Raw genomic sequence first — 20862 nt, 5'->3', positions numbered from 1 at the left:
TGCTTAGACCGCAGGCCCTCATACTATACTGAATGGGCTACCACAGGAAATCTGTCAACTTCTTCAGAAAGCCCACTGAGATGCTCTTGGGGAAGGTCCCCGGTGCTTACCCTTCAAGCTATAACTGGAAAGCGGCCATGTGTGGCAGGAACAGGGGGAAAACTAGATAGCTTCCCTCACCTTCAGCATCTCTGTAATCATACTGTCACCGCAAAGGCTGGTACGTCCTACCTTATGACCCTAACAGAACCTGGTTTGCATGCACACCGGCTTAACCCCTTGCATCCACCCACTGCTACTTCAGAATTCCAGCATGTGTGTTCTAGTAACATTGTTCCCTCAGGCTTATTACCTCCCCTTCAGCTCCCATATAGAGACAGTCCCCAGACCATCATTGGGGCCTCAGCAATCCTTCTCACAGTGTTAACTGGGGCTGGCATAACTGCAGAAATTGGCATTGGTACAATGGCCTTAATTAGGGTGGATCAGACTTATCAGGCTCTAAGTAACCTTGTAGAATCAGATCTTGCTCAATTAGAGAAGTCTGTCCATCACCTAGAGCGGTCACTGGACTCACTAGCAGAAGTAGTTCTGCAGAAAAGAAGGGGATTAGACCTGCTCTTTCTACAGCAAGGACGGCTTTGCCAGGCCCTGGGAGAACAAGGCTGTTTTTATGTCAACAACTCAGGTGTTGTCAGAAACAGCCTAGCCGTGGTCCACAAGAGATTAGAAGAAAGGGCTAAAATTAGACAGCAAAATCAAAACTGGTATGAATCTTTGTTTAGGTGGTCCCCTTGGTTAACAACCCTAATTTCCTCTCTAACTGGTTGTCTTACTCTTTTTTTATCAAAAATTTTTTTGTTTATTTTTATTTATTTGAGAGTGACAGACAGAGAAAGAGACAGACAGAGAGAGAAAGAGACAGACAGAGAGAGAATGAGCACACCAGGGCCTCCAGCCACTGCAAATGAACTCCAGACGCCTGCGCCCCCTTGTGTATCTGGCTAACGTGGGTCCTGGGGAATTGAGCCTTGAACCGGGGTCCTTAGGCCTCATAGGCAAGCGCTTAACCGCTAAGCCATCTCTCCAGCCCTGGTCATCTTATTCTTTTACTGCTTGCCCTCACCTGTGGACCTTGTATCATTAATGCTTTGGTAAAATTTGTTAAGGATCACTTAGCTACAGTACAGTTAATGGTTCTGAGACAACACTACCAACTTTTAGAGCCTTTGGAAACATCTCAAAGATTCGAGATGAGGCCATACTCAAGGTGGGGAATGAAGGGACCAAACTGATGCATGACAGGCTTAAATTTCAGCCTCTGGGAGAGGCAGGCAGGACTTCTGGCAAGGACCCTGCCTGACATGTGGCCGGGAGAGAGAGCTGCCCAGGGGCCTGAGTTAGTTTCTGGATACATGCCCAGACATGTCCCTTTCACTCCAACCAATCAGAGATGTACAACTGTAACTGCTGCTTGCCTAGCCAATCATATTAAAAGATTACTTAACCTGCCTGGACTTCCCCTAGATGTACTTAAAAGGGGCCTGCGGTCTCCTCTCTGGTCACCATTTTGTATGAATGGTTGACCCCCACGTGCTTACTGATTCTGCAGAATAAACGCTCTTTGTTTTTGCATTGGAAACAAAAAAAAAAAAAAAAAAAGATAATGGGCGCTCCAAACAAAAGAGTTTCTTGCCCACATAATTGTGGATTATACACTTTGCCATCATGTTGGTCTTCACAAACTCTGGTGTTTTCTAAGATTGTTCTCTGCTATTTGTGGTTCCCAGCAAGCTGACTGAATAAAGAACACGATTAGAGCAAGACAAGAGAGGACACTTTATTTGTCGGTTTACAAGAAACTAGACAATGGAGTATGCCAAGAGGATGGAGATCATCAATATCACTGCCTTACCAGTGATACCATTGGATGAGCACCAGGTGGTCTCCCTCACTTCACGGAAAATGCTGGAGAGCATTTCGAGGAAGAGGTTACGGGACCATCCACCCAGTATCCTTCTGGTGCAGTCACTGGCAATTAGACCAAGTTCATCTTACTATTGAGGTGTAATTAGTACTTGTGGCTATAATCTTTTTTTTTTTTTTAATATATCTTTATTTGAGAGAGGCAGAGAGAGAATATGAATGAGTGGGTGTTGCAGGGCCTGTTTCCAGAGGCAAGACACAGGCATGAGTTTGTGCACCTGGCTTTATATGGGTACTGGGAAATCAAATCCAGGCTGGCAGATGTTGCAAACAAGTGCCCATAACCACTGAGCAAAGTCTCCCGAGCTTCTTGTAGCTGTAATATGCATTACTTACTAGTTTACTCTGTATACCTGTTGCGAGCACTCTCTAGATTATCACTATACAGAGAGGATTCCGCAGATGAAGGCACAAGAGACTCTGGTAAGTTTTCAAGAGAGTTTACTGAAGTTGTAACATAAGTTGTCATAACACACAAACAAAACCATATCATGCAAAAGGCAATTAAGGCCAAAAACACATAAATCCAAATATTCATCCTAACATAATTAGGTCTAACACAATAATATCTTAATTATGTCTAACATCATACGACCTGATTCCGAGTGAGGTTCGAGCTGCGACGTTCACTTTCGGTTTCACTGCGACGGTGCCTTCGATGACCGGATCAGCTGCGGTCTTGGTCCGCCGGCGTAAGTCTTTGGGTTGACTTACGGACGATCTGGCATCTGCGATGGTGAACGTTTCAGGTTGGTTCACTGATGTAGGTTTGTGTCTCGGGCTGGAGCTGGTCTTAGTCTCAGACTAATGAGCAGCGTGTCTCAGTTAGTCATCGTGGCAAGAGAGTGAGAGGCTTTCGGTTCTTCAGGTCTCTTTTTATACACTCTAAGACTTATCAATCTTAAGGCACACATGTCTGTTTATCTATCATTACGTCACTGCAAACTGTCACACTTAGTTTCTAACTTATTTACTTAAATTCTTACTTATCTATTCTGGACAGCTGCTTGTCTGTCCTTACATGCTCATGACAATACCTTCTTAATTTTCCCCAAAGTACTTAAATCCTGCCTTTTTCCCCCCCACATATGCAGAGGCCAGAAGACATCAGGTATCTTTCTCTATTGCTATTCTGCCCTTCTTCCTTGATTTTTTTTTTTTTTTTTAATTTGAGAGCGACAGACACAGAGAGAAAGACAGATAGAGGGAGAGAGAGAGAATGGGCGCGCCAGGGCTTCCAGCCTCTGCAAGCGAACTCCAGACGCGTGCGCCCCCTTGTGCATCTGGTTAATGTGGGACCTGGGGAACCGAGCCTCGAACCGGGGTCCTTAGGCTTCACAGGCAAGCGCTTAACCGCTAAGCCATCTCTCCAGCCCTTCCTTGATTTTTTTAAAAAATATATTTTATTTATCTTATTTGAGAGAGTGAAAGAGGGGGAGAGAGAGGGAGAGAAAATGGGAGAGAATGGGCGTGTCATGGCTTCTAGCCACTGCAAACAAACTCCAGACGCATGCACTCCCTTGTGCATCTGGCTTAGATGGGTCCTGGAGAACCGAACCGGGATCCTTTGGCTTTGCAGGCAAATATCTTAGCAGCTAAGCCATCTCTCCAGCCCTTTTAAGACTTTTTTTCAAGATAGGATCTCACTCTAGGCCAGGCTGACCTGGAATTCACTAGGTAATCTCAGGCTGGTTTTGAACACCAATCCTCCTACCTCAGCCTCCAGAGTAGGATTAAAGTCATGCACCACTGTGCTATGCTTTTTTTAAACAAACAAAACAAAACAAAACAAACCTTTTGAGCCAGGCATGGTGGCACATGCCTTTAATCTCAGGCTGAGGTGGTAAGATTACTGTGAGGTTGAGGCCAGCCTGAGACTACCTAGTGAATTCCAGGCCAGCCTGGCCTAGGATGAGACCCTACCTCTAGAAAACAAAAACAACAACAAAAAAACTTTATTGACAGCTTCCATAAGTATAGACAACAAACTATGATATGGTAATTCCCTCCCCTACTCCTATTTTCCCCCTCAAATCCACCCTCCATTGAATCCTTTCTTTCCAATTGTCTCTGTTATATTTTTCCTTTTGTCTTTTTTTTGGGGGGGGGGGTTCGAGGTAGAGTTTCACTCTAGCCCAGGCTGACCTGGAATTCACTATGGAGTCTCAGGGTGGCCTCGAACTCACAGCAATCCTCCTACCTCTGCCTCCCAAGTGCTGGGATTAAAGGCGTGCGCCACCATACCCGGCTCTTCTTTTCTTTTTTTTGAGGTAGTCTCACTCTAGCCCAAGATGACCTGGATGGAACTCTCTATGTAGTCTCAGGGTGGCTCTACCAGCACCTTCCCTCTCTGGTCCTGTCTTCATTGATCCTCAGTTGACCTCTGAACTGTGTCCCCACATCACAGAATCCCATCTCTGGAAGATTGCAGGCCATCCGGCAAATACCCTTGTTAGGTTATAAATAATCCTAGGATTCCCAGGTTATTACTTCAGGCCATGTGCACCAGGCAGACTGTGTGTTCCACTGTGCCCCTCTCACTGTCCATGCCTCTTCCAGATCCTTCTTAAGACCCCACAGAGTATGATTCCATCTGAATCTGTTTAGACCTCTCCTTTCTGCTGCCCTCTCTTAATCCCACACTCATCTCAGCCTGCATTTCACTTCCTATGCGCTGTCACACGTCCCTTCACTTTTAGTACCTGCCCGAGTAAGAACACTTGAGGTGATGGAGGGAAGAGCAAGCTGTGCTTTATGGGGAGGAGTAGAGGGACGGGTTTGTGGGACATGGGTGGTTTTTTTTTCTTTTTTTCTTTTTGTTTCTTATTTATTTATTTGACAGCAACAGACAGAGAAATAGGCAGAGAGAGAGAGAGAGAGAGAGAGAGAGAGGAAGAATGGGTGCACCAGGACCTTCAGCCACTGCAAATGAGCTCCAGACGCATGTGCCCCCTTGTGCATCTGGCTAACGTGGGTCCTGGGGAATCGAGCCTCGAACTGGGGTCCTTAGGCTTCACAGGCAAGCACTTAACTGCTAAGCCATCTCTTCATGCCTTTATTTTTTCTAAATAAAAAAATTCTGTCCTGCCCAACTGTGACAAAGACACAAATAAAATGTGAAAGTTAAGTCAGGCATGGTGGTGTACGCCTTTAATCCCCCAGCATGTAGGAGGCAGAGGTAGGTGGAGAGGCAGAGGTAGGTGGAGCGTCATGAGTACAAGGCTACCCTGAGACTGCATAGTTAAGTCCAGGTCAACCTGGTCTAGAGTGAGACCCTACCTCAAAAAAAAAGAAACAAAAACAAAAAAAAAAATGAAAGTTGAGAATTGGAGAGATTCCTTAGTGGTTAAGGTTAAGGTGTTTGCCTACAAAGCCAAAGGACCCAGGTTTGATTGCCCAGGACCCATGTAAGCCAGATCCACAAGGTGGCGCATGTGTCTGGAGTTTGCAGCAGCTTGAGGCCCTGGCATGCCCGTTCTGTCTCTCTTTCTCTTTTTCTCTCTCTCAAATAAAAATAAATAAACAAAATATTTTAAAATGTGAGAGTTGAGAAGGTAGCAAGAGACATCATAGAACCGAGTAGATTTCAACAGAGATAAGGGCAAGGTGCCTTTTAATCCAATCATCCATCTTTTTCCTTAAATATTCCCAACTGTGAACCCTTTCTCTATGCAACCACGCACAGCTCAGCATTGGCTAGAAATGCCTGGAAGAGCAGGAGCCAAGCATCAGGGGCCAGGCAAGCTTAGCAAGGCGTGTGCTTCCAGTGGACGGAGTGGCATCACTGAAAATGACATCATGACGATTATTTAGCTACACAGGAAGTCCTCATGGTATTAGTGGAAGTCAGAGAGGTAAAACAGGCATCCTCTGAGATTGTAGTAATACAAAAAATTATGCTTGTAAAAAAATGCTAAGGAAAGCTAAGTGCGGTGCACACACGGAATCCCACCTGTATAAAAGGCTGAGGTGGGAGGATCAAAAGTTCAAAGCTGGGCTGCACAGCGAGACTGTCCTCCCTCATTCTCCTAAACGAGAAAGAAATCTCCTGAAAGAAAATCTCTTGTTCATTTTTGTTTATTTATTTGAGAGTGACAGAAAGAGAGAGAGAGAGGCAGATAGAGAGAGAGAGAGAGAGAGAATGGGCGTTCCAGGGCCTCCAGCCTCTGCAAACTCCAGACGTGTGCGCCCCCTTGTGCATCTGGCTAACATGTGTCCTGGGGAATGGAGGCTTGAACCGGGGTCCTTAGGTTTCACAGGCAAGCGCTTAACCACTAAGCCATCTCTCCAGCCCACTCCCCAGATTTTTAACAGAGTTGTTAGAGTGCTAGCATTATGGATTTATTTATATATTGGCTCTCCTCCTCTTTTTTCCTCTCCCCCTCCTCCTCCTCCTTTTTTTTTGGTTTGGTTTTCCTAGGTAGGGTCTCACCCTAGCCCAGGCTGACCTGGAATTCACTATGTAGTCTCAGGGTGGCGTTGTACTCTCAGTGATCCTCCTATTGATTAAAGTTGTGTGCCACAACGACAGGCTGGCTGTTTAATTTTTGAATAAATTATGGTCAATTAATTTAATTTTTCTCATTTTTTTTGTTTGTTTTTGAAATATGATCTCTCACTGTAGCCTATGCTGGCTGACCTGCAACTCACTGTGTAAAACAGGCTGGCCCATCAATCTCAGGGCAGTCCTCCTGCCTTGGCCTCCTAGATGTTGGGATTACAGATGTGAATTACCACATCCACCTCATTAACTTTCATTTGTAATTGTGAAGCCACTTATTTTATTTTACTATTTATTCATTTGAGAGAGAGAAAAAGACACATAGAGAGAAAGAGAGAGAGAATGAGCATGCCAGTGCCTCTAGCTACTGCAGATAAACTCCAAATGCATATACCACCTTGTATGTCTGGCTTACGTGGGTACTAGGGAATCCAATCTGGGTCCTTAGCCTTCACAGGCAAGCACCTTCCCCAATAAGCCATCTCCCCAGCCCTTTTTTGTTTTTATTTATTTTATTTTTGGCTTTTCAAGGTAGGGTCTTACTCTAGCCCAGGCTGACCTGGAATTCACTATGTAGTCCCAGGGTGGCCTTGAACTCACAGTGGTTCTCCTACCTTTGCCTCCCAAGTGCTGGGATTAAAGTGTATGCTACCATGTATGGCTATTTTTAATTTTTAAAAATTAATTCGTTCATTTATTTGAGAAAGAGAGAAAGAGGCAGATAGAGAGGATGGGCACGTCACAACCTGTAGCCACTGCAAACAAACTCCAGACACATGCGCCACCCTGTGCATCTGGCTTACATGGGTACTAAGGAATTGAACTTGAGTCCTTAGGCTTTGAAGCCAAGTGCCTTAACTGCCAAGCCATCTCTCCAGCCCTTATTTAATTTAATTTTTAGTTTTGTTTTTTTGAGGTAGGGTCTCACTCTAGCCCAGCTGACCTGGTATTCACTCTGTTGTTACAGGTTGGTCTTAAACCCACAGCAATCCTCTTACCTCTGCCTCCCAAGTGCTGGATTAAAGGAGTGCACCACTGTGCCTGGCCTGCCCTTATTTTTATTTATTTACTTATTTTATTTTTTTAAATATTTTTATTTCGCTGGGCATAATGGCTCATGCCTTTAATCCCAGCACTTGGGAAACAGAAGTAGGTAGATTGCTGTGAGTTTGAGGCCACTCTGAGACTACATAGTGAATTCCAGGTCAGCCTGGACTAGAACAAGACTCTACCTTGAAAAACCAAAACCAAAACAAAAGAAATTTATTTCTTTGTGGGAGAGAGGTATTGATTGAGTGTATGTGTGTGTCAGAGTCGCATGCCACTACAAATGGACTCCAGATGCATGCATCATTTTGTGTATTTGGCCTTATATGGGTATTGGACAATCAAATCTGATCCAGCAGGCTTTGCAGAAAAGCACCTTTAAACACTGAACCATCTCCCAAGCCCCACCTTCTTATTATATTTTTTATTTGTTTGTTTGTTTGTTTGTTTTTTCGAGGTAGTGTCTCACTCTAGTCCCAGCTGACCTGGAATTCACTATGTAGTCTCAGGGTGGCTTTGAACTCTCCCTGATCCTCCTACCTCTACCTCTTGAGTGCTGGGATTAAAGGCCTGCATCACCATGCCTGGCTATTATATATTTAAAATTTTATTTATTTATTTATTTCAGAGAGAGAACGAAAAAGGCAGATAGAGGAAGAATGAGTTTATGAAGACCTCCAACCAGTACAAATGGACACCTTGTGCATCTGGCTTTACATGGGTACTGGGGAATCAAACCCAGGTCCTTGGGCTTTGCAGGCAATACCTTAACTACTGTGCCGTCACTCCAGCCCTAAGTCCCACTTTTCATTTTATTTTTTATATTTTGGTTTTTCGAGGTAGGGTGTTACTCTAGGCCAGGTTGATCTGGAATTCACTATGTAGTCTCAGGGTGACCTTGAATTTACAGAGATCCTGCCTCTGCCTACCGAGTGCTGGGATTAAGGTGTATGCCACTATGCCTGGCTCCAAGCCCCTTTTCCCTTCCCCTTCTCCTCCTCCTCCTTCTTCCTCTTCTGCCTCTTCCTCTTCCTCTTCCTCCTCCTCCTCTTCTTCTTTTTCTTTTTAAAATATTTTATTTGGCAGAGAAATAGGGAGGGAGACAAAGAGAGAGAGAGAGAAAGAGAGAGAGAGAGAGAGAGAGAGAGAGAATGGGCATGCCAGGGCCTCCAGCCACTGCAAATGAACTCCAGACATATGCACCACTTTGTGCATCTGCCTTATGTGGGTCCTGGGGAATCAAGCCTGGGTCCTTTGGCTTTGCAGGCAGGTGCCTTAATTGCTAAGCTATCCCTCCAGCCCCAAGCTCCCCCACTCTTTAAATATTTTTTATTTATTTGCCAGAGAGAGAGAGAAAATGAGGGGGGGGGAGGGAAGCCACTCATTTTAAACAATAGAGTAGTGTGTTTGCAGAGACAGCACAGGCTAGGCTGCCCTTCTGGCCAGGGTGAGCCCCACCTGCTATGTGTAACCTACCCCCTTCTGAGAGTTTCCTTAGCAGATTACCCCTCAGCGTGCATTATTGGCTCCATGCAACAGGTGAGCCAAAAGCTTGCTGAAATAGACCTGAGCCGTGGCCCATTGGCCAACAACTTGGTAAGTGACAGGTGCTGGGGCTAAGGCAAGGCCTTTGGAAAGGAAGGGTGATAGTGGTGGTGGGACTGATGTTACTGAGGTGTCGCCCTGCGGGTCCTCTGTCCAAAAGATCATTTGTGCAATTGAGCTCTCAAAGTTAATTTAAAAATTAATAGCCTAGTAAATTTTTTTTGTCCTATGCATAAAATTTATTGGATTGTATAAATTGTATAATCTCAGTGAAGGCCAGAATTAGTGTTCATTTTGCTGGACAAAAGAGGAAATAGAGGCATAAGAGTGTACAGTAAAATTTTATAAATTTAATATTCAGAAGCTCATAAACATTATGCACAGGGTGGTGCATGTGTCTGAAGTTCATTTGCAGTGGCTAGAGGCCCTGGCAACCCATTTGCTCTCTCTCTCACTCAAATTAATACAATATAATTTTTAAAAAGAACCATTGAGTTTATTTCCTAACTCAGTAACTATACATAGTCTAAACACAGTATCTCAGTGTTCACTATGCAGCTTATAAAAACAATAGAACCTGCCTCGAAAAACAAAAACAAAAACAAAAACAAAAAAACAATAGAAAAATCACCAGGAAACAGTCTTGTTCTTCTGAGAGAATGACCTGATTCAGGCTTTATGCAGTTTTTTTTTTTTTTTTTTCAAGGTAGGGTCTCACTCTGGCCCAGGCTGACCTGGAATTCACTATGTAGTCTCAGAGTGGCCATTAAACTCATGGCTGTCCTCCTACCTCTCTCTGCCTCCTGAGTGCTGGGATTAAAGGCGTGCACCACCACACCTGGCTCGCTTTATGCAGTTTTTAAAAGTGAAACTATTTAGTAAAATTGAGTTTAAAACAAATTTACATCTCTTTAGGAAAGAATTATCTAATGACTGACATCTATGATCTATTTCTTTCAACCACATCAATTAATGATATCCAGTAAGTCACTACCAGTTCAAGACCGTGTCACATTCCATGTATTTGTAGGATCTTTTCCAATAGTGATTCCCATATGGATACTAATATCTCAGATATGAGTGAAAGATTTGGTACTTTTTTTTCTAATTTTTTTTTTTGCAAGCAGAGAGAGATGAGAAAAGAGAGAGAGAGACACCCAAGCCATTAGGCTTTGGAAGCAAGCAATTTAACCATGGAGTCAGTTCCCCAGCCCCTTTGCTACTTTTTTTTTTTTTTTTTTTTTTTGGTTTTTCAAGGTAGGGTCTCATTCTAGCCCTGGCTGACCTGGAATGCACTCTGTTTTCAGGGTGGCCTCGAACTCACAACAATCCTCCCGAGTGCTGGGATTAAAGGCATGTGCCACCATGCCAGGCTCCTTTGCTACATTCTTTACATTTGTTAAAGGATGTTTAGGAAATATTTACTGAAGGGCATATATGTCTTCTCCTAAGTCATTAAATCCATAAAATTTCTATCAAATATGAATTTGCTGATACCGTATGATTGAGTTTGATCAAAGGTTGTGCCTCTGATTATTGCATTATTACATCTGTAGGTCCAGTGTGTTTTGTTTGGTGGCCACTAAATGTTGCACACTTGTTAAAATATTTTCCTATAAAAGCCAAGTGTGGTGGCTTATGCCTTTAATCCCAGTACTCAGGTGGCAGAGGTAGGAGGGGCACCATGAGTTCAGGGCCACCCCAAGACTACACAGTGAATTCCAGGTCATCCTGGGCTAGAGTGAGACCTTACCTAGAACCACCCCCCAAAAAAAGAAAAATAACCAAAGATTTTGCTATATTCCTTATATTGACAAGTTTCCCCCATGTATGAGTCCTTTGATGTTGAGTAAAGGTTGAGAAATTGTTAAAAGTTTTCCCACAGTCTTTACATTTATAAGGTCTTTCTCCAGTATGAATTCTTTGATATCAAGAAAGTATTGAGCAATCATTAAAGGCTTTGTCACAGTTTTTACACTGGTAGGGTTTCTCCTCAGTATTAATTACCTGGTGACAATTAAGGTATGAAGAATAATTAAATGCTTTACATCTATAGGGTTTTTCTCCCATATGAATCCTCTGGTGTTGGTTACATTTGTAGAGACTGTCTCCAGTATGAATTCTCTGGTGTTGATGAAGGTATGAAGAGATACATGCCTTACCACCTTCATTGCACTCGTAGGGCTTTTCTGCACTATGACTTACTCATGTTGATTAGGGTGTGAGGAATAGTTAAAGGCCCTGTCACACTCTTTACATAGACAGGGTTTCTCTCCAGTATGAATTCTCTGATGTTGGTTGAAATAAGAAGAGCAGCTAGGCATGGTGGAGCACGCCTTTAATCCCAGCACTCAGGAGGCAGAGGTAGGAGTATCACTGTGAGTTCAAGGCTACCCTGAGACTCCATAGGGAATTCCAGGTCAGCCTGGTCTAGAGTGAGACTCTACCGTGAAAAAACAAAAAAAGAAAAAAACATATATATCATGCATTTTCTTCAGATTTTGTATCCTTTTTTTTTTTTTTTACATTTGTAGGGTTTTTCTCCTGCATGTATTTGGTGTTTGAGTAAGGGTTGAACTATTATTGAAGGTTTGGTCACATTGCTTACATTTGTAGGGTTTTGCTCCAGCACGAATTATCTGGTGTCTAGTAAGGGTTGAGCGATTATTAAATTTTCCACAGTTTTTGCATTTGTGCAGCTTGTCTCCAGTATGAATTACTTCATGTTGAATATGGGTTGAACATTTATTAAAGGCATTGCCACATTCCATACAATTGTAGGACTTTTTATAAGACATTTGCTCTTGATTAGAGATTGAGTCATCAATTAAAGCTTTGTCATATTATTTGTGTTTATGAGCACATGTGTGGATCCTTGGTTCCTCAGGGGGCCATTGAGCACCAGCTACCTGTAGGCATCCAGGTAACTGTGGAGCAGGGTCTTGAGTGGCAGTGAGATGCCATGGGAAAAAACACCCAGGAGGCAACGTTGGAGGGCAGCTTGTTTATTTGTCAGGGGAGTGGGTTAATAAGCATTTGTGAAAGAGTAGGAAGAAGTATGGGTCATAAGGGGATTGGTTAGTACGAAGGTCCTGATATGCCTACTTAGCATGTCATGATTTCACAGGTGAGCGGGAAAGGGTCACAAGGTCTAAGTAGTGGGGGGGAAGGGTACAGGTCACAGGGGGATTGGCTGTGGGAAGGCTGCTGGCTGATACCTCATTAACATATAGGGACATGCCGGGCAAGCAGCAAGTGGTCACAAGGCTCTGGAGAGAGTGAAGCCTAAGTATTATCATGATGTCTAAGTGTCCTGGGCTGGGGGAGGGAGCAGCCTCACTCCTGAGAGCACAGTTATGGGGTCCAGGCTCTCTGCATCCTTGGAGAGGGAGCAGCCCCACTCCTGCTGGCCTTGGGTCTAGGCCAGCTGTGGCCTCCTGTGTCCAGGAGCCCATAGCTATGCCTGGCAGCTCAGGCCTGCTTTAACCCTCAGTGGCCCAGGGGCCCTTACCTCTGCCCGACATACATGTTGATGGATGGTAGGTCTTGAGTGTTGATTAACAGCTTTCCCAGGTATGTTATGTTTGCAGAGGTTCTTTGGTATATGGCTCCAGGCTCTTGCCTCTTCACAGTCCAAGGGTCTTTTCTTTGCTCTAGAACTGAAACCAGGTATGGCTTCTACACAGCCAGACTTAGGGAGACAAGGTTTCTGTACTTCTCCATCACCACTTCCCTACACTAAGGCAACTGGGCAGGCTCTAGGCATTGTCACTCCTGAAGAGAAATCAGTGGGCACATCTTAGAATGACAACAGCTTCTTATTTCTCTTCTCCATGGTATCTTATCCTCCAGTAGGTTAATGTAGGCTTGTTCTCATAGAGCAAGCACAGTTCATGGCTCGGATCCGGGCTGCCAAGGGTTGCTCTCAGTGACAGCAGGTCACGTCTGACAGGTGGCAGCAGAAGGCAGAACTCCTGACAGAAAGACTCCATCATGGCACTGCCCCATGCAAAACCCACAGCTGCTGAGCCCACCTCTGCCACTGCGCGAGCACCTCATTCCTATATATGTTTTATTTTTAGTTTTTTAGTTTTTTTGAGGTAGGGTCTCACTTTAGCCCAGGCTGACCTGAAATTCACTATGTAGCCTCAGATGGCCTCGAACTTACGACGATCCTCCTACCTCTGCCTCCCAAGTGCTGGGATTAAAGGCATGTACCACCACACCCGACTATTTAAAATATTCTTTTTTTTTTTTTAAATATTTTTTGTTCATTATTTATTTATTTATTTGAGAGCAACAGACACAGAGAAAGACAGATAGAGGGAGAGAGAGAATGGGCGCGCCAGGGCTTCCAGCCTCTGCAAACGAACTCCAGATGCGTGTGCCCCCTTGTGCATCTGGCTAACGTGGGACCTGGGGAACCAAGCCTCGAACCGGGGTCCTTAGGCTTCATAGGCAAGCGCTTAACCGCTAAGCTATCTCTCCAGCCCTATTTAAAATATTCTTATTTGGGGCTGGAGAGATGGCTTAGTGGTTAAGGTGCTTGCCTGCCCAAGAACCCAGGTTTGATTCCCCAGTACACATGTAAGCCAGATACACAAGATGGCACATATGTCTAGAGTTTGTTTGCACTGGCTGGAGGCCATGGCATGTCCATTCTCTTTGTAATAAATATAAAAATAAAAATTTAGAACATTTCTGTTTATTTGAGTGAGAGGAAGAGGATGCTTGTGCCCAGGCCCCTTGGCTCTGCAAATGAATTCCAGGTGCATGTGCTACTTTGTGCACCTGGCTTTACTTGGTACTAGGGAATTACCCTGAGCTGTCAGGCTTTGCAAACGAGTGTCTTTAACCTCTGAGCCATTTCTCCAGCTCCCTAGTGTGGTTTTAAAGCCAGGGGAAAGAATGAAGTGACCTTCCTAGAAACAGGACCTGGTGAAAGAATGAAGACAGCTCAGCATCAACACAGCTCCTTGAGTGTTCTTTTTGTTTGTTTGTTTGTTTTCGAGGTAGGGTCTCGCGCTAGCCCGGGCTGACCTGGAGTTATTCACTATGTAGTCTCAGGGTGACCTCAAACTCTTGGTGATCTTTCTACCATACCCTGCAAAGATTTTTTTTTTTAATTATTTATTTGCAAGTGGGGGAGAGAGAGAGAAAGGAAAGAAAGTATGGGCACTCCTGGGCTTCTAGCCACTGCAAACAAATGTGGACATATGCACCACTTTGTGTATTTGGTTGTATGTGGATACTAGGGAATCAAGCCCGTGCTAGCAGGCCTTGAAGCAAGCACCTTTAACTGATGGGTCAGTTCCCCAACCCTTTCTGAGTGTTCTTTTTTTTTTTAAAAAAAATATTTTTAGTTCTATTTATTTATTTGGCAGAGAGAGAAAGAGAGGGAGGGAGGGGGAAGGGAGAGAGGGAATGGGCATACCAGGGCCTCCAGCCACTGCAAACAAACTACAGCCACATGTACCACCTTGTGCATCTGGCTAACATGGGTCCTGGGGAATTGAACCAAAGTCCTTTGGCTTTGCAGGCAAACGCCTTAACCGTTAAGCCATCCCTCCAGCCCTCTGAGTGTTCCTGATTGCCAACCAGAACTAAGGCAGGTCTGTTTGGAAGAGCCTTGGGTCTCTATGTGACCTGAAGGAAGACACTTTGCTGGTCCTTCCGGCTCCTCTGTCCAGGCAGCTTGGTCAGACCTATTGATACCGACTGCCTGCTGTCAGCAAAACCCATCCCTGGGCTGCCCTGTCCACCATCTGCAGGCCACAGTCTGCCACACCTTTGTATTCTAGGCTTTGACTATGGGGTTGCTTCCAGTACCCACTGCCAGTCTGGTTTCTCCAGCATCCCTGGGAGATGGCACCCAACACCTGGTGCATAGATTACTCTGTTATCCAAGCACAGTGCTGGCCTCTTGGATGGCAGGCGATACAACTTGAGAGTCATGGACATTATGTGTGACAGAGAGAGAAAGACAGAGAGATAACGAGCAATGGGCATGCCAAGGCCTCTAGCCACTGCAAGACAACTCCAGATGTGTGCACCACTTTTTTAAAAAATATATTTATTTATTTATTTGAGAGCGACAGACACAGAGAGAGAGACAGATAGAGGGAGAGAGAGAATGGGCGCTCCAGGGCTTCCAGCCTCTGCAAACGAACTCCAGACACATGCGCCCCTTGTGCATCTGGCTAACGTGGGACCTGGGGAACCGAGCCTCGAACCGGGGTCCTTAGGCTTCACAGGCAAGCGCTTAACCGCTAAGCCATCTCTCCAGCCCTGCACCACTTTTTACTTATGGCTTTATGTGGGTACTGAGAAACTGGTTGTTAGGCTCTATAGGCAAGCACATTAACTGCTGAGCCATTTCTCCAGCCCTGTTATTCCCCTTTTACAGAGAGATTTAAGGATGGCTGGTAGTTCGTGAGGCTGTGATGGGAGCCCTACTCTCTATCCTGTTTTCCTCAGAGATGATGCCAGGAGGGTGGGTTGGGTACCACGTGAGGGAGATCTATTGGTGACACACAGAGGAGCATGACAGGGACACTGATGGGCATGGAGAAGAGAGTTACTAGCCAGATTTTGCTCTCGGCCTTTGGGGTGCCCACAAGGATAAAGGCTCGTTCCTGACATCCACCTTCAGATTTTCACCAATCCCTAATGCCCCATTTTTTTCTCTTCTGGTTTTTGAAGGTAATTGAGGAATATGAGTTGGAGAAGAAGGCTTTAAGAGAGAAAAGTCGCAGCAGTCCAGGAGACAGAGGCAAAAACATTTTCTGGGGTTTTATTTTTATTTATTTGTTTTTATGTTAGGGTTTTGCTCTAGCCTGATTGACATGGAAGTCATGTCATGGCCTCAAACTCCCAGCCACCCTCTTATCTCAGCCTCCCAAATTCTGGGGTTAAAGGTGTGTGCCACCATGCCCAGGTACAAAAAAAAAAAAAAAGTACTATTTTTTTTTCATAGCCTTGATGATCTTGTAGGGTTTGATTCTTTTCAGTTTTGATTTTTTTTTCCTCTTAGGTATTTTTGTAGGTGGTACTTGGGATGGAACCCAGGGCCTTGCACATGTTAACGTAGTGCCCTACCCCCCCGCCCACCCAGTGATTTCTTCACTTTTGAAATTCAACTGAGTAGGAATCCAGAGATCTACATAAGGATATTTTTGTCCTCTTTTGAAGTAGTCTTAAATCTGCCTTGACATTGCACAAAGAAGAAGGGAGGGAGAGAGGGAGGGGACCATGTAGGGACCTCCTGCTAAGTGACACATTACTCCAGGTGTTTTGATCCCCATTCCCTTGTTAAATCTTCATAATTCCCCCATCCTGGTGCCATTCAATATATTTCATAGAGGCGAGACAGGCCAGAGAGAGGAGAGGAACTTGCTTAGCACACAGTTTGCTCCTCTTTGATGCTTGTAATCAGGCAGGGAATTCCTAAGTGAGGGACACTGTTGGCATCTGGGGAGGCCAGCTGTCTGTCAGTCATATGGCACTCAGGTAGAACGAGGTGCACCCAGTGGCACAGCCCCTTCTAATGTCTCCTCTTCCATTCTACAGTCAGACCACGAGGGGAAGAGAGGTTCTCCTGCAAAGGCTCAGAGCTACGGAATACCAGGTTGGCCCTGTCGAAAAGGGTAAGCATCCAGTACCACGCCGCTTTCCCACTGGTTCCCACCTTGCATGAAGCAGGTTTTATTCTTGGGAGGAGAAACTTAGTGCCTGGATGATGACTCTGATGAAAACACACACTTTCCTTTTTCAATGATTTGGTAATACTTTGTCTAGAATTTCTCATGGCACCCTAGAAAGGGCAGAGCTGACTACAGCCTGAGAAGGGGAGGCGCTGCGGAGCCGTGTGTCTGCTCCTGTTAGATCTGTAGTGTTTCCACTTAGAAACAATGTCCTCAGGTCTCAACTTTGAGACTGTGCCCCACAGCCATGCACACACTGTCCACACTGCAAGGTCCTACCCACAGCCTGCTCATCCTCGCACACCAGGCTGATTATGATGATCACTGCTGATGCTTCAGGAAGCTGAAGGTCAGGACCTGAGGTAGAGGATATGTCCAGAGTCATGCAACATGTTACCGGAAGGGCACAGTTTCCTGTTCAGTCCTCCAGCTAGTGGCCAGTTCTTCTTTGCTGCCCCTCTAAGCAACAATTTAGCTCCCTCTCGTAACCACCCCAATTGAGAGTCTTCACCACAAGCAGGGGTACAGCACTTGTCAAGAGTATGCAAAGCTCTGGGTCCCATCCCTAGCATTGAAATAAAATTTAAGGGGCTGGAGAGACTACTTAGCAGTTAGGTGTGTGTGTGTGCCTGCGAAACCTGAGGTTTCGAATCCCCAGGGCCCATGTAAAGGTGGAGCATGTGTCTGGAGTTTGTTTTCAGTGGCTAGAGGCCCTGGCATGCCCATTCTCTCTCTGTATCTGCCACTTTGTCTATCTTTCAAATAAATAAATAAATAAACTATTTTTTAAAGTTTTAAGAAGAACCCCCTGCCCCACTTGACCCTTAAACTCCCCAGACAGTTTAGCTGAGCAGGTTCCGTGGCAGTGTGGCTGAGGGTGCACTGGAAGTGCCTTATACACCAGGAAGTGGCAGAGCAGATGCAAGTGTTCCAGCCCATCGTGGCTCGGCTAGGCAGTGGACGGGCAGACATCTGACTTGGGTCAGTGGAACCATTCACCAACCACCTCAGCTACCACCGCCCAGTAAGGAAACAAGTCAGCCCACCAAACCGGTCCAGGAGCTGTCTTGGTCATGGAAGTTGGTCCCCTCATCCTATTTTTCTATATTTTCACTAGTCATCATGTTTTAGTTTTGTTGTAAATATCAGTTTAATGGCATGTCAGATATCATAAAGACAGTCAGATCCTTTGATCCAATGTTACTATTTTTAGAAAAGTCATGGTATTGTAGTCACCTTCTCATTGCTGATACAAAATGCCAACCAAAAGCAGCTGATGGGGCAAAAGCTATTTTGGCTTACAGTCTCGATGGAAAGGGCATGATGGCAGTGGAAAGATGGTGGAGCAGAGGCTGGGCATCAATTCTGCCACAGCAGGTGGCATATAGCAGCAGGGGAGTGAGCTAATACTATCAAGCTAGAGCCAATAAACAATCAAGGTCCACCCTTGGCAACACAGTGTCTTCCTAATAGAAGAGGAAAAAAGATATTCTGTGGTTTTTAAAGTGTCAAAACCAAAAACCTGCCGTGCGTGGTGGCGCACGCCTTTAATCCCAGCGCTCGGGAGGCAGAGGTAGGAGGATTGCTGTGAGTTTGAGGCTATCCTGAGACTACACAGTGAATTCCAGGTCAGCCTGGGCCACAGTGAAACCCTACTTCAAAAAACAAAACAACAACAACAACAAAAAAAACAAACAAAACATTTTTACATTGTGCTTTTTTGGCTTCAGAAAACAGCAGATAAAACTCTTCTGGCGGAGCTACACCAGTATCCTCAATTTAACGATGCTAGACCCAACAAGCTTCCCAACGGGGTGGACTTCTGTGACATGGTGGGCAATGTGGTCCGAGCTGAGAAAAATTTCCTTAGTGGCAAGGTAAGGAGAAGAGCAGGCAAGCCTGCCCTGCCATGGGCCAGCTCTGCCCTAACTGTAAAACCATGGGACAGGCACAGCTGTCTCCCTTTTCCACCGGACAGTAGCTGAGGAAGTCATCTAATGCCATGTGCCCCACGGGACCAAGCTGAGATAGAAATCCCAGCCCAGGGTCACTCCTCAAGCTAGGTGCTTTCTCTCAGTGCACTTGTGTTCACGGTGCTTTGATTATGTATCCTATTAGCAAAAAAAAAGAAAAGGAGCACATGCCTTCATAGATACATGTCTGTTTACAAACTGCATACATGTTCTGTGATCTTTTGCTGCAGTGTACTTGAAACTTAACCTCTTTTTTTTCTCAATCCCAGCTGCTATGGTTTATATACAAAAGGCTGGTGTGTTAAAAGCGTGGTCCCCAGTGCAGTACTGGGGAGGGAGGGGGAGCATTTGAGGAAGTGATTGGGTCATGAGGACTCTGCTGTCATCATTAATACATTAATGACTTCATAATGTGATGGAATTATTAGAGGGTTGTGTTAATTATTTTTCTCATTGCTGTGACAAAATACCTGGCAGAAACAATTTAAGGGAGGAAAGATTTCTTTTGGCCCTTGGTTTCAGTGCCTCATGGTAGGGAAGAACGACCAAGCCGCCCCGGTTCTGTCTGTAGCACTGAAGTGTGAGACAGATGGTGGCAGCAGACTGGAGACCAGCATTCCTGGGACTTTGCTGGAGTAGAACCAGGGTTGGGGTGAGTCTCCAAAGGCCTCTTAATGACCTACTTCTGCCAGCCAGGCCCCCACCTACTGGAGCGCCTCAGCTTTCCAAATAGCACAAGCTGGAGATAACACAGCACTTGAAACGGATTCAAGTCAGAACATAGGTGGGGGAAACTGGGTGGAGCCTAATTGGAGGAAGTAGGCCACTGAGGCATGTTGTTGGGGGGCGTGATCTTGTGCTGCATCCCTTCCTCAGGATCTCTGCTTCTTGGCTGCCACGAAGGGAAGGGAACATTCTCCTCTGCCCTCCGCCCCCCGCCCCCCGCCCCCCACCCCCAGCAAAGGAAACATGATGGGACCCAGGGGCCACAGACTAAACCCTCTCAGACTAGGAGCCTAAACAGACTTTTCCTTCCTTAAGGTGCAGACATTTGGTCAAAACAACTTAAAACACAGACATTAGAATATTTTCCTTTTCTTTTAGAAACAGGATCTCCGTTTCCTAAGTGTTGTGATTACAGGTGTGAGCTAGAATGTCTTCTTCCCCTCCCTCCCTCCGAGTGAACACAGCACCTTGAGAGCTACGCCCAAGACCCCCAGGTTCCTCAGGAGGGGAGAACAGCCAGGCCCATGAGACGCCGTGTGTATGTGTAACACAGTGGCAGGGACGGGATGACTGTAGGGAGTCTGTAGAGGGAAAGATGCAGAATGCTTTCAGGAGCCATAGAGCTGCGTCTTCCGTGACTGCATAATCTCTGTGTCCCCAAAGCAGCACTGGACATTGTCCCCTCAGCTCTTTACTGGTTGTCCCGCCCATTCCTGGGACTTTGCACATGAGACTACTCACTGCTGCTCCTCACTTGCCAGCCGTCTCCCTGTTTTTTTTCTGACTCTTCACCCCCTTCCCCCCCCCCCCTTCTTGGCCCCTTCCTGCTGCCGGCCTGTGTCTGAATGAGATGAGGATGAAGGTATGTGCTCTGTTGGCAGACACACGGGCAGCATTCAGTAAGTGTTACAGCATGACAGGGCAACAAATGCTACACTCTCTGCCCTCTGAGCTCATGAGTAATCATTTTAATTTTAGAATTACATGCACTTATTACTGATTCAACAGAATGGTATGATCCAATCCTTTGCATTTGTACACTAGCCGTGTAGGATGGTTTTGGTCACCGTAGAGGTGAAAGCTGGAGCTAGAGTTATAGGTTCTAGTCTTGGCTCTGCCACTTACTGGCTTTCAGCTCTGTGGTCCTTGTTTTTTTTTTTTTAATTAATTAATTAATTTATTTGAGAGCAACAGACACAGAGAAAGACAGATAAAGGGAGAGAGAGAGAATGGGCGCGCTAGGGCTTCCAGCCTCTGCAAACGAACTCCAGACGCGTGCGCCCCCTTGTGCATCTGGCTAACGTGGGACCTGGGGAACCGAGCCTCGAACCGAGGTCCTTAGGCTTCACAGGCAAGCGCTTAACCGCTAAGCCATCTCTCT

At 45.5% G+C, this 20862-nt stretch overlaps 1 protein-coding gene across 1 annotated transcript in view; it reads left to right on the top strand.

The window, feature by feature from the left end:
* Nucleotides 1-1828: 1828 nt before the first annotated feature.
* Nucleotides 1829-20862, top strand: part of Fam227a (family with sequence similarity 227 member A) — a 60391-nt gene continuing 41357 nt past the window's right edge. Inside the window, exons 1-5 of the mRNA XM_045153738.1 lie at nt 1829-2011; nt 9048-9130; nt 15782-15851; nt 16649-16725; nt 18513-18659. Of these exons, the coding sequence (XP_045009673.1) occupies nt 1870-2011; nt 9048-9130; nt 15782-15851; nt 16649-16725; nt 18513-18659 (519 nt within the window). The 5' untranslated portion in view covers nt 1829-1869. The remainder of the gene's footprint in view (nt 2012-9047; nt 9131-15781; nt 15852-16648; nt 16726-18512; nt 18660-20862) is intronic.

The sequence above is a fragment of the Jaculus jaculus genome, chromosome 6 (assembly GCF_020740685.1).
Source record: "Jaculus jaculus isolate mJacJac1 chromosome 6, mJacJac1.mat.Y.cur, whole genome shotgun sequence".
Classification (NCBI taxonomy): domain Eukaryota; kingdom Metazoa; phylum Chordata; class Mammalia; order Rodentia; family Dipodidae; genus Jaculus; species Jaculus jaculus.
This window is presented reverse-complemented; position numbering and strand designations above follow the sequence as displayed.